Here is a 13,035-nt window from a genome sequence, read left to right on the forward strand (position 1 = left end):
ATCCATAAGAAATCTTTTTTGACAATTACTAATTTTTTAATGATAATATGACTAATTAATATTTTGATAATAGCATGGGCTTAGTGACAGTGATAGTAATAATAATAATGATTACGATTGTGATGGTTTTCGAGCTTCAAACTATACTAATAAGTATTGGTCACAAGTCATTTTACTTAAAAAGCAGCTACATTCCCTTCTTCTGTTGGTGGAAGTCTGACACCAATCTGGTCCCAAACCACCCACCCACCCACCCACCCACGTATGCACATTAATCTCTTTCTTTCGGAACAGGGACCCTGCTGTGCTTAAAGCTGTGCTCAAAGCACAGTAGTGATTATAGTGTCTCTATTTAAAGTATATTATGATCTTATTTTTATGATCTAAATCGTTCATATTGTAGGGTTTGTTGAGTATTTCATTCCTATCAAAAATTATATTAATTGGATATCAATAACTATATGATCGAATTGCATATTGTTTATGCTATTTCTCAAAAGAAAAACTTATTATTTATTTTTTTGGTTATCGATCATGTAGTTGTTAATATCCGATTAATATGATTTTTGGTAAGCATGAAGTAATCAACAAACCCTACAAAATAAACGGTTTGGATCATAAAAATAAGATCATAATACACCTCAAACGGAAGCACCATAGTCACTGCTGTGTTTTTGAGTGACCCCTTTTCCCTTTCGAAATCAATAATAGTGAATTTTTTTGTTTTTTTAATTAATTTTGAATTTTTAAAATTAATTACTGAATAAATCTCCACCACCCATTGAAGTAACTCGAATTTAAAATTTTATTTTTAAATCTTTACCGCTACACAAATTATATAATTTGAAGTTTATAAAGTGACTTATACAAATCTACTATAATACTTGAATTAAATTATTAGATTTTAGTTTTTTTATTTTTTATTTTTTTAATTAAAGGTTGGAATTCTAATAGGTTCCTTCATAGTTCATACAAATAAGAAAAAGTCCATCTGTAATGCACCCCCTCTAAAGCATAGGGGTTGTTTGGTGTAATTTATAATTTTTATTTATTTATTTATTTTAAATTTTGTATTAGACTATTTAGCATAACTTTTGTTTACAGCTTATCAAGCATAAATAAGTTAAAAAAATTTAAAAGAAAACTAATCATTTAAAAACTTAGCAATGAGCGTTTTAGATTTCTGCTATCCAATTTATTAATTTTTAACTGACAATAAGTTATATTAAACAAAATCGTAGTGCACATTCACTTCAATTAGGTCGTGTGAAGTTATAATTCAATTGTTTGAAATTACAACCTAATATTTAATTCACCAAGTCATTAAAAGTAAAATATAATATGATTCTGAGGGATGATTTGGCATGTTCTAAATAAGTACGCTTTTTGAATTTTTATAAAAAAAATATATAAAAAAATAGAAAAGATATATTGATTGATGTGATCCAAAAAAGATAAAAAGATGAACTAAAATAGGTTATGCCAAACAAGACTGTGTATGAATTTTATTAACATCCATTCACTTTGGCAATGTGAATTTTGCCCAAGAAAATGGTCATTTTCTAGATGATCCATGCATGGAATAGTGATGATGGGTTCTAAAAATCTCAAGTCACTTTGTACAATAAATTAAGCAGTCATAGCTAATCATGAAGGTGATTCAATCTAATTTGAAATCTAGTGACTTGCAGATATGACACGTGCTCTCTGACTCTCTCTTTCTCTCTCACTCTCATCATCTTCTTGAAACTAATTATGAATGTGATCTAAGTGGGGTTTCAAATTGATTCCTTATTGCACGTGTTACATTTTTTATTCCCAGTTTGTGATAAGCTTACCATGTTTTGGATCTTGGCGGCTATGGATCCATCCAAACAAAGCATGCATGAAATCTTAGAAGTGGGTGACAACTCCATGGTACACTGAGGGAGGGATTGTTTCAGATTTTAATGTTTTTAATAATTTTTTTTTATAAAAAAATATATAAAAAAAAAGTAGAGAATAAATTGATTTTTTTAAAGTAATTTTTTTGACATTTTAGCTAAAAAAATAGAGTTGTCAAACCACCCCTAATTAGCATGAATTTGGAATTTATTAGGCTGTTCACGGATTGAATCGGTCTGATTTTGGAATAAATTAAGAATTGAACTGGTTTCTGTAATTTAAAAAAAAATTAGAATTGTAATCTAACCGTTAAATTTATGTAATTGGACCAGAATCAAATAATAAAATCCAGTTTGGTTCTATTTAGTTCTGTTCTACGGTTTTAAAAGTTTTGCGTAACAAAAAATATGATATATATTTATTATAATAGTAAAAAACTAACAACAATTAATTTAGTTAAATTTGTTAAAACTTGTCATTTTCACAATTAGGATTAGTGCTCAAATCTTATTTGAGAGCCGAACTAATTCGAACAATTCTAGTTTACCAATTCAATTGATTTTTTTTCTGATTAGTGCTAAAATCTTATTTGAGAGCCGAACTAATTTGAACAATTCTAGTTTTACCAATTCAATTGATTTTTTTGAACACCCTTAGATTTGATTTTGGTTTCTTTTTCATTATTATTATTTTTTTTCCTTTTTGAGAAAATGATTATTGATGAAAAATAATAATAATCATTCGAATCAAGAATGCTTGTTCTTGCCATAGAATGCTCTATCCATTTATTCATTCAATTCCTATAAGAAATTTATATCAAATGGCACACTCAATAATAAATTATTATAATAACATAACAATTTTTCAAATAATTACTTAAAATACCTAATGCTTTTAATTGTAATTTAATTTTACTAACAAACATATCTTACAATCTCAGCCCAAAAAAAAAAATAAAAAATTACCTGATCATAAATTGTCTGATTGCTGGACCAACTTTTTTATTGTGAATCTGCAATCATCATCATTAATTTAGATTTTATTAAACAACACAAAATATGAAATATAAAGTCCAAAATTTCCAACAATTCAATGATCCACTTGTCCCAAAATGATAGCATCATCGTAATATCAACAAATTTTGCTCTTTTAACGGTAATTGAAAGTAGTATGAAATGATAAAGTTTCTTTTTATTTATTTATTTATTTTTAAAACTCGAAAAAAATAGCAAAAAAATTTAATGAAATGTGAACTTTTGAATGAATAAGTTTATGAATCTAGACCCACCTATCTTAAATTTATTGTGAATGAAGATGTGTAATTAGAATTGAATTTATATACTGTAAAATTTATGTGTAAAATAAATTTGAATAATAAATTTACAAAATAGAACTTGTATGTAAATCCTCCTAATTTTAAATAATTTTTTTATTACTGATGATGAAGTGATGGGAATGTCAACAACTTGAGCGGATTAAGCCCCATTATTCTCTCTAAGACAAGAAAATCTATCATAAGCACGCCTTGGCAAATAATGGTGTGGGTCCCCAACACATTCTCATTTTCCTTCATTCATTAGCTAATGATGATGGATATTATTATTATTAAAAGAAATTATAGAAAAAAAAAAACTTCACAATTTAATCTTACAACAAAACAATTTTTGAATTTTTGATTTTATCAATTTAAATTTAGATTTTTGATTTTATTTTTAATTTAAATCGTTTACTAAAATCGACCGAAAATTTCTATTTTAACCATTAATATATAAAATATTTAAAAACATTTTTGTTGAGTTTAATTATTAAAATATAAATTTTTTTATTAATTTTACTTGATAAAAATAAACATATAATTTAAATTAAAATAAATCAAAATATTAAAATTTATAGCGACAAATTAAAAAATTAAGATTTATTTTGTTATAATAGTCAAATGTAAATATATATATATATATATATTCACTGTGTTTAGTTTTAATTTTTTAAGAATTAAGTTTTTTAATTTTTGTATTTTTTTATTTTAATGAATATTTTTAAAAATTTAAGCAATTTTTTTTACTTTTTAAAATGCACCTTATTTATATATATTTAAGAGTAAAATATTTATAAAAATCAATAAATACACAAGAATACGAAAAACATATTGAATTTTTATATATTTTTTTATATTTTTGATATTTAGTAAAAAAAATTTAAAAAAATCATAAATATTATACTTTTTAAGTATATTTATATTAAGTGTATCTAAAAATTAAAAAAATTACTCAAAATATATATATATAAAATACAAAAAAACAAAAAATTTTAATTTTCTAAAAAGTGAATTATAAGTTAGAAAACCAAACGAGCATATTATTATTATTGATTCGCCTCCTTCCTGTGCACGCGTGATGTCCTTCAAGCCAACAACCCAAAATACAACTACTTTGTACTAAAATATCCGTATCATGAAGACACAGGATCCTCTTTTACCTGCTGAGAATCTCAATAAAAACAAAAAATCATAATTTAAAAAGCAAAATTACATACATTCCTGGTTTGTTCAATACACCAAGGTCACCATCAGGAAGAAGCAAGCCAGTGAAATCACTAACCTGGCTGGCCTCTAACAAACTCACACAGAAAGAGAGAGCTTTCCTCCCAAACAACGCGCCACACCGGATTTCTGCCAACTCCAAAAAGACATTTCTCCTTCCTAAATTCTCAAGTGTTTGATGGATACCCACCAAACAATCATCAACCTCACATTCAAAACAGTAAATCTTGTGTCTGTCACTGCCACACGACCGACCTCTCTTCCAAAAGCAATCAATCAAAATAGGGATTCTGAGAGAGATGATTGGAGTCTGAATTACCCAGATGTTGAACGCAATCATAAGGAAAAAGCCATTCCATTATTAATGTACATTTGTAAGAAAACTAACTAGACATTCTTAATAGCTAACTGATACATTCGGAACATCCAAGTCAAACTTTTAACAAGCATGTCTCGTTTTTCAAATCTGCAGAACTCTTTAAAATTTCTATATAAGAAAAAGCCTATAAGAACAATTACTTTCCCAAAAAACAAAATATCATCATCATTTTAGTCCGAGAAGCTTACTGAATCACAAGTATGAACAAAATCTCAATTTGCTAATCTGTAATTTTTCTTTCTTATTTTCATCTTTAGTTGACACCATTTGAGAATCACCTCAAACAATAATAACATTATAATTGATACAAATGGGTGATATTGAAGTCACATGGATTAAAAAATATTAAAAAAAAATCAATAAATATGACCCTCGTACCTACTCTGCTTCAAAAATAATATTTTGGACAAAAAAACTGAAGCTGGCTAACTGCTTGGTTCATAGCGTGGGTCATGTACCAGACACCTAGACCGAGAAAATTGGAGACCTCACAAGAACAGTTGGTCAAAAGTGGCTTACCTCTCTGTATGCTGCTAATCTGCAAAAGCTAAATCAAATATTTGATTGAAGTCATCTACAAAGTGGACCTCAAGTCCTTCCTTCACATTAGGTGCAAGCTCATCAAAATCTCTTTTGTTAGCTGAAGGAAATATGATGGTCTTCACATCATTGCGCCTCGCCGCTATAGTTTTCTCCTTAACCTGATTTTGTACACAAAAAAGATTATAAGACACATCTGTGAGATTTAAAGTTCACCACAAGAAATATAAAGGAAATTACAGATTTCTTGGGGTCTGTTAATAAACATAGTTTATAAATTTCAGTAAGACCCAAGAAGCATGGACACTTCTAAGAAGGTAAAGTATTGTGTCCGACACCGTGTCAGACAACGCTAAGACATAACACTCGTCGTCGGACACTTCTTAATACTTAGACACACATGAAACACATTACCAGTTTGAGTAAAATAACTTAGAATCCAATGATAAAACAAAAACAGTATAAATTTATACATTTTCTCCTCCTTTAGACTTTCAAATTTATTGTCTTTGACTAAAATATTCATATGTATGATAGATATATAATAATTTTATTTATCCTTATATATGACATACAATAAATATATAAAATTATATATTTTCACATGTCACCCACGCATTGTGTCCTAGGTCAGAACATTGCAGTTGGATCAGTAAGCTAACAAGAGTTGGGGTAGGAACTAAAAAATCAAATATTTAAAGGTAACTCAAGATTTTGTTCTGGGATTTTAGGAAACAAGTAGACATGGAAGTAATGGAACACTAGATCCATTATAAAGAGAGCATGCAACAGGAGTTAGCCATAAGCATCAATTAATCACTTAAAACATCCTAATGAAAAAACACGACGACCTTTATCATGGAAAATAAAAGGAAAGACAAATATTAAGGGTTACTTAACGTACCCCACCAATTGGAAGGATTTTCCCAGTTAGCGTTACTTCCCCAGTCATTGCTAGGTCCTTCCTAACAGGATTCTTCATGGCAAAAGATAGCAAGGATGTAATCATGGTGCAACCAGCACTAGGCCCATCTTTAGGAGTGGCCCCTGCAGGAACATGAAGATGAAGCTTTGAATTGGCAAAGAAAGTATTCTCTGGCTCTTTCTCAAGCAATATTGCTCTCGCAACTGTGTGAGCAATCTGGGCACTTTCTTTCATCACATCTCCAAGTTGGCCAGTGAGATGCAAAGCCCCCTTCCCTTCCGCTTGCTCAATCAGAGTGGTTTCAATATAAAGGGTGGAACCACCCAGAGCAGTCCAAGCAAGACCCATCACAACTCCAGCTGGTGTGTGTTCGTATATGCGTTCAGCATGGAAAACAGGTTTGCCAACAAAATCAGACAGGTTCGCTGTGTCAACCAACACTTTCTCAACTTCCTTACTTGCCTCACTTTCCTCTTTTTTATCAGTTTCTACATTGACCTGTCAACAATGACAACCGTCAGCAACATCATTATCTCCTACGACCAGGATGTAATAAAGGAACTAGCTGTTGAAGTGTTTCACTGAGTTAAACAAAAAAGCGCAATATCAAAGTGAAATCCAAAGACACTAAGAAAAATTATATAGGACAGGACAAGTACAACACTCCAAGTGCAATTATTTTGTTTTATTATTGGTACTTCTAACCCAAACTACCAACAGTAATGTTTTCCTATGTTCTAAACAAAATAAATAAAATAACCTCAAACACTGAAAGATGTAGGTAGATCTAAAGTTCAACTTACTTGCATCAACTTTAGATGAAGAAATTCATGATTTTAATTCATAAGTTTTATTCAGAAAAGAACACCCCTGAAGTTTCAAAAAAGCAGACCAAAAAAAAAAGGGAAAAAATTAAAAGAGCATGAGACGCTGTAGTTTGAGGTCTCAATGGAGGCCAAAATAACATTTCCTCAAAAAACGCTCATAAAAAAAAAAACTGAAATGCCAAAGCTAAAGACAAGCCATGTTGTTAAATGGAATTAAATGCAAAATGACTTTGCATTGCTACAGATTTACAGAAATAATTGACTTCTTAGATACCTTTGAATCAGTAGGTTGATTAGTGAGGTGTTGCTTTTCGTCAACTGAGTGATCCTTCCGTGTAGTGTCTATTTCAATTGAGATTTCAGAGGCCATGTCATTACTGCCACTGTCCACTGGTTCAGATACAACCTCAGTCTCTGCTTCAACCACTGTTTCAGCTGATTCACCGACCGATTCTTCTTTCACTTCATTAGGTCCCACAACATGATCTCCAGCAGCTGGAAGTTCACTTGATGCTCCTTTTCGGACAAGTCGCAGAGCAATCTGCCAAAGCAATTACAGAATATTTTGGTAATAAGAAAATGCCAATTATTCATGTGGGTTCAAATTTATGAATATTTTGGTAAAGGTTGTTTTACAAATATTTTACTTTTTAAGTGTAACTAGATTACGTGTGGATTCAAAAAGAAAAAAATCGTTTATAATATTTAAGTTTGCTAAAAACAAAAAAATGCAGAAAACAAAAACTCAAAACCAAACATAGTGAATGACGACCAAAAAAATTATGAAAACCAAGATTAATGGATGGATCACCCAGTCACAAAAAAACAAACACTTGCAATTATAAAAAATAAAAATAAAAAAGTGTACAGCCTACAATCACCTAAGTAGTCGCCCCACATAATTTTAAATTTGAAGTTGGGTATCAAAAATCAGGATTGGACAGTCTAGCAAACCTTGCGATAAATCTTCTCAATGTGCTTCTGAAGATTTCGAACACCTGCTTCTCGGCAGTAATTTTCTATCAAAGCAAGGAGAGCAGCATCAGTCACTTCAACCTGAAACAAATTAGATTTAAAAATGTCAATCATTACAATTAGTAAAAATTTATGTATTATTGATTGATGTCTTGATTGATAGATTACAAGATGCATTAATTACAATTCCTATACAATCTATATATAGAAGAAAATGTGGTAGTAGGTGTAGTGGAGGTGATAGTGGGTTAGGTGAAGTGGAGTGTGTAGTGGAGTAGAGGTAGGTGAAGTGGAGTGTGTAGTGGAGTAGGTGAAGGTAATGTGGTAGTAGGTGTAGTGGAGGTGATAGTGGGTTAGGTGAAGTGGAGTGTGTAGTGGAGTAGAGGTAGGTGAAGTGGAGTGTGTAGTGGAGTAGGTGAAGGTAAAGATGGGAAATTCTAACAGCTCCCCGCAAACTCAAGGAGGAGAGAAACTAACCAACTTGAGTTTGGAGAGAGTAACAAAACAAGAAAATACATAAAAATAAAAAAGGATAGGAGACACTGTATGGTCGTGTCAGACCGTTGGTGAAGACACTGTATGGGGTGTCATAACGTTGTAGAGGACACTGTATGGTGGTGTCAGACCGATGTAGAAGACAGTTTATGGGGTCATGTCGGACCGTTGTAGAAGACAATGTTGTGACAGTTTACGGAGTCTTGCTGGACCCTTGTAGAAACTAACCGGAATCAATGTCGGGACAGTTTACAGAGTCTTGTCGGACCCATAAAGGAGCTAACCGGAATCAATGTCGGGACAGTTTACAGAGTCTTGTCGGACACTTGTAAAAACTAACCGGAATCAATGTCGGGACAGTTTACAGAGTCTTGTCGGACTCTTAAAAAGTTGCACCCTCAAAAGGTGTGCCCAATTTTGTCAAAAGGCGTGCCATCAAAAGGCGTGCCCAATTCATCAAAAGGCGTGTCCACTTTGTCGGGCGGCAAGAGGCGCGCGATACGCGTGGCTGCCTCGGCTATTTAACCAAGACGAAGGCTGAGGCTGAGGCATACCATTCTGAAACCTCTGAAACCAACCCTTCGCTGAAAAAACTCTGCCTCTGCGGAGAGAGAAACTGTGGAACACTTTGTTGCCATTCTGTCACCAACCCTTCCGAACATTACCAGTCTGAAATTGCTATTTCGCTGAAACACTTAGCAACCCAAAAACATGGCCTCTTCTTCCCGTCCAGCTACCCAGAACCTGCTCACGCTCTTTCCAGAACTGAACGAGCCCACAAGAGAAATAACTGGTGCGGTGGCCAGTGAACCTCAACCAAACACCTCTGGTTTTGCTCCATTGAACTTTCCGATGCGGTCGGTGGAGCAAAAAATGGCGGTGCAAACTGATATTGAGGCTAATCAGTATACTCTGAAGTCATGCGTGGAAACCATGACGGCGGTCACAAATTTGTCGAACCGGCTGCAGAGTAGGACAAATGAGGTGCAGCATTTAAATTCCCAGCTGGCTCTGCTCCAACGCATGTATAAGGATGCGCGAGCAGAGATAAGTGTGCTGAAAGCAGAAAATAAGGAGCTGAAGCGGAAGGCCACTGTGATGTTCCGATTTGGAGGTCCGCCGTATGCTGCAGTGGAGGAGTATGAGGAGTGAACGTGCTCGGCGGCGTAGGAAACACGGAGGCAGCACCGTCAAGGGCCGCCCAGGACGGAGGAAAGAAGAAGAGATCTGCAGCAGAGTAGAGAAGAAAAATCCCACTGTGGGTGTTGGGTGTGTTATGGTGGTTTTTTTTTTTTTTTTTTTTTTTTTTTTTTTTTTTTTTTTTTTTTTTTTTTTTTCGTGTAAAATTATGATCGGGGTTGATCCTGACATGAATAAAATAAGTGTGTTTGGCAAACTCGAATGGTAGGTGTGGTAAGGCAGAAAAATCAACTGGAATGAATTTTTTTTTTTTTTTTTTTTTTTTTTTTTTGTGAAAATAATAATAATAATAATAATAATAATAATAATAATAATAATATTAATATGGAAATCATGGAGTGGGCGGTGGTACAAAAATATTGTGTAGAAAAAGAGGGAGATGGTGGAAAAGAGAGGCCACTCATGTTATTAAAATAAATTAAGGAATTAAAAAAAGTGATATTGGTTTTGTTTTCAAAAAAGATGGATTAAAATAAATATAAAAAAAGAAAAAGAAAGGGGAGACCATGATGAAAGGTGGGAACAAGTGTGCTGGTGCTGTGTTGTAATGGTCAGAAAGAGAGATAAGAAAATAAAATAAAATAAATTTCAAGGTGCTGTGTTGTAATGGCATTGAAATATCCACCATCATAAAGAGTATCAGTGGTGCTGCATATGTTTATGAGCATTATTTGAGGCCTTTCTTTCTTAACCCACAGCAGACTGTTAACGTCTAGTATGTTCCAAGGAAGAAGGACATCTTCAGTAAGCCAGATGACATTCTAACTGCTGCTGAGAAGTACATAGAAGAACATGGCCCGGAAGCATTTGAGAAGCTTGTTAGCAAGGATAGGGAAACCAAGTTCAGGAGTAGCAATTACACGTATTTTGATGAGGACCACAGCTATTGAGCCTTGTTTGGCTGAGGGAAACACCTTTTTTCCGCTGCTGTTAGGAGTATCTTTCCGGTGGAGAAGCTGCTATGGACTATTTGGGGAGAGTGATGTCGAAAGCCGGAGCCTTGGATCTCGCCACCGGCGTCGGCGGAAAGATCGAGAAAGACGATGTTCTCTCCGCTGTCCAGAAGTATGAGCAGTATCACGGCTACTATGATGCCGAGAGAGAATGAGATGTTATGAAGATATGATGAGGAGGTAGGTATGTAGTAGACAATTCTAGCGGACTAGGTTGAGGTCCGGCGGGCGGCCAAGGCGAGGTTGCCGCCCGCCGGTGAAGCGAAAAAATATTAAATTCTTAACCTTGCTCTGATACCAAGTAAAAATTTATGTATTATTGATTGATGTCTTGATTGATAGATTACAAGATGCATTAATTACAATTCCTATACAATCTATATATAGAAGAAAATGTGGTAGTAGGTGTAGTGGAGGTGATAGTGGGTTAGGTGAAGTGGAGTGTGTAGTGGAGTAGAGGTAGGTGAAGTGGAGTGTGTAGTGGAGTAGGTGAAGGTAATGTGGTAGTAGGTGTAGTGGAGGTGATAGTGGGTTAGGTGAAGTGGAGTGTGTAGTGGAGTAGAGGTAGGTGAAGTGGAGTGTGTAGTGGAGTAGGTGAAGGTAAAGATGGGAAATTCTAACACAATTTAAAGATATACCCAACTAAAATGCATGAGTGTGAAATTGAAAACCTATCTAGTCATAATTTACAGCATAGTAAGTCACAGCTAAAGTTGAAGACCAATCAAGATTCCCCATTTCAAAACCATTATATGACATTTGTTGTTAGAGCTTGGAAAACATACATCCCAGTATTACGACAAGCTTCATTCTTACAACATGAATTAGCTTAGTAGAAATGAGTCATGAATAGAGAATCTTACAATTCAGAATGCAGTATATAATTCATTATCTAGCGTACTAGCATACTCAGTCCTTAATTAAAAAAGCATTTTGTAGAGGTGAATGGCAATTTTTTAATACATAAAAAAATAATAATAATAATAATAATGATCATTGTATTACTATAACAAAAATGCCAAAGGCGGTGCAACCCTGTACAAAGAAAAATCAAGAAAACTCAGCAAAAACTGAGCTCATCAACAACATTTACAAGAGAGGATTCAAAGAAAAAAAAAAAATATATATATATATATATATGGCCCTTTCCACCAAAATGAAGTGTAGGCAAAAGACTCATCTTAAGTTTCTAAATACCAATATCTGAATCTTCAAAACATATGTCTATTCCTATCTGTCCATATAACTCCACATTAGACATAATGGAGCCACCATCCAAGCTTTTTCTGTCTTCCTCCTACAACTGCTACCTAGGGCTGCAAATGAACCAAGTCGAGCCAAGTAATAAATTGTTTAAGCTTTGCTTGAAAACTTAATGAGCTTTAGAATGTGTTCAAGCTTGGCTTGTTTACATAGTGAGCTGATCTTGAAAAAGTTTTTAATGAGCCAAATATGAGTTAAGCTCGAGTAGTTTGGTTCATTTGCAGCCCTACCGCTACCCATTGTCCAAGTAGTTCTAGATGTGTCATATCATGGAAAAGAAAATATTGTAAAAAAAAAAAAAAAGTAATCATCCTAGCATTATTGTAATTTCACTACACTGAAGCTCATTAGACATCCAAATAGACAACATAAGGATTAAAAGGAAGCCAAAGATCAATAAGCAACTATACTTAGCCCTCTCTTTGAACTTGCTCCTTGTTTACTGCATGGGTCATGCTTTGTCTTAATTTTTACGTTATATTTGGGGAAAAACTGAGCCAAGTCTATACAATTTTTTTTTATTTTTTGGTTCAGTATTACCCTGAACCGATTCATGTTCAGTTCATCCCTTAACCCCTAAGCTTGAATCTTGGTTTTGCCACCGCTTTGTCCCCCCTAAGCTTGAATCTTAGGTACATCACTGGTTGTGGGAACATTCCAAATAACAGATCGTCCCCACACCACTTATTTACCCAAAATCTCACCCTTCAGCCATCTCCAGTAGCAAACTGCCTTATAAAGTCTGTCCACCATTTCCCAGTAGCTTTCCAAAGTCCCACGCTCTAAGAGCTTCTAATATCCTGTTAAAACCTATCACCTACTTCACCCACTTAAACCTACTCCACTAAACCTAACCCACTACACCACTACCACCTCACCTACTCCACTAAATCTAACCCACTACACCACTACCACCTCCACTTCACCTACTCCTTACCTACTACACACTCACCCTCTTCTATATATAGGAATCATGAATCATTGTAATAAATATAACATTAAATCAATCAATAATACATAAATTCTTACATGGTATCAGAGCTAGGTTAAGCACT

The 13,035-nt window shown here is 33.6% G+C and overlaps 1 protein-coding gene across 3 annotated transcripts in view; it reads right to left on the bottom strand.

Moving 5' to 3' along the window:
• Positions 1-4,312: 4,312 nt before the first annotated feature.
• Positions 4,313-13,035, bottom strand: part of LOC114288218 (lon protease homolog 1, mitochondrial) — a 36,623-nt gene continuing 27,900 nt past the window's right edge. Inside the window, exons 17-21 of one of the 3 annotated variants that reach the window (XM_082868432.1) lie at positions 8,049-8,150; positions 7,369-7,635; positions 6,247-6,765; positions 5,322-5,503; positions 4,313-4,713 (exon numbers count right to left, since the gene is read on the bottom strand). In XM_082868432.1, the coding sequence (XP_082724558.1) occupies positions 5,336-5,503; positions 6,247-6,765; positions 7,369-7,635; positions 8,049-8,150 (1,056 nt within the window). In that variant the 3' untranslated portion in view covers positions 4,313-4,713; positions 5,322-5,335. Of the gene's footprint in view, positions 4,734-5,018; positions 5,504-6,246; positions 6,766-7,368; positions 7,636-8,048; positions 8,151-13,035 lie in introns of those variants that run through there. The other 2 variants (XM_082868433.1, XM_082868431.1) reach the window with 2 other exon arrangements.

The sequence above is a fragment of the Camellia sinensis genome, chromosome 5 (genome assembly GCF_055761805.1).
Source record: "Camellia sinensis isolate YWXY chromosome 5, ASM5576180v1, whole genome shotgun sequence".
In the NCBI taxonomy this organism is placed as follows: Eukaryota; Viridiplantae; Streptophyta; class Magnoliopsida; order Ericales; family Theaceae; genus Camellia; species Camellia sinensis.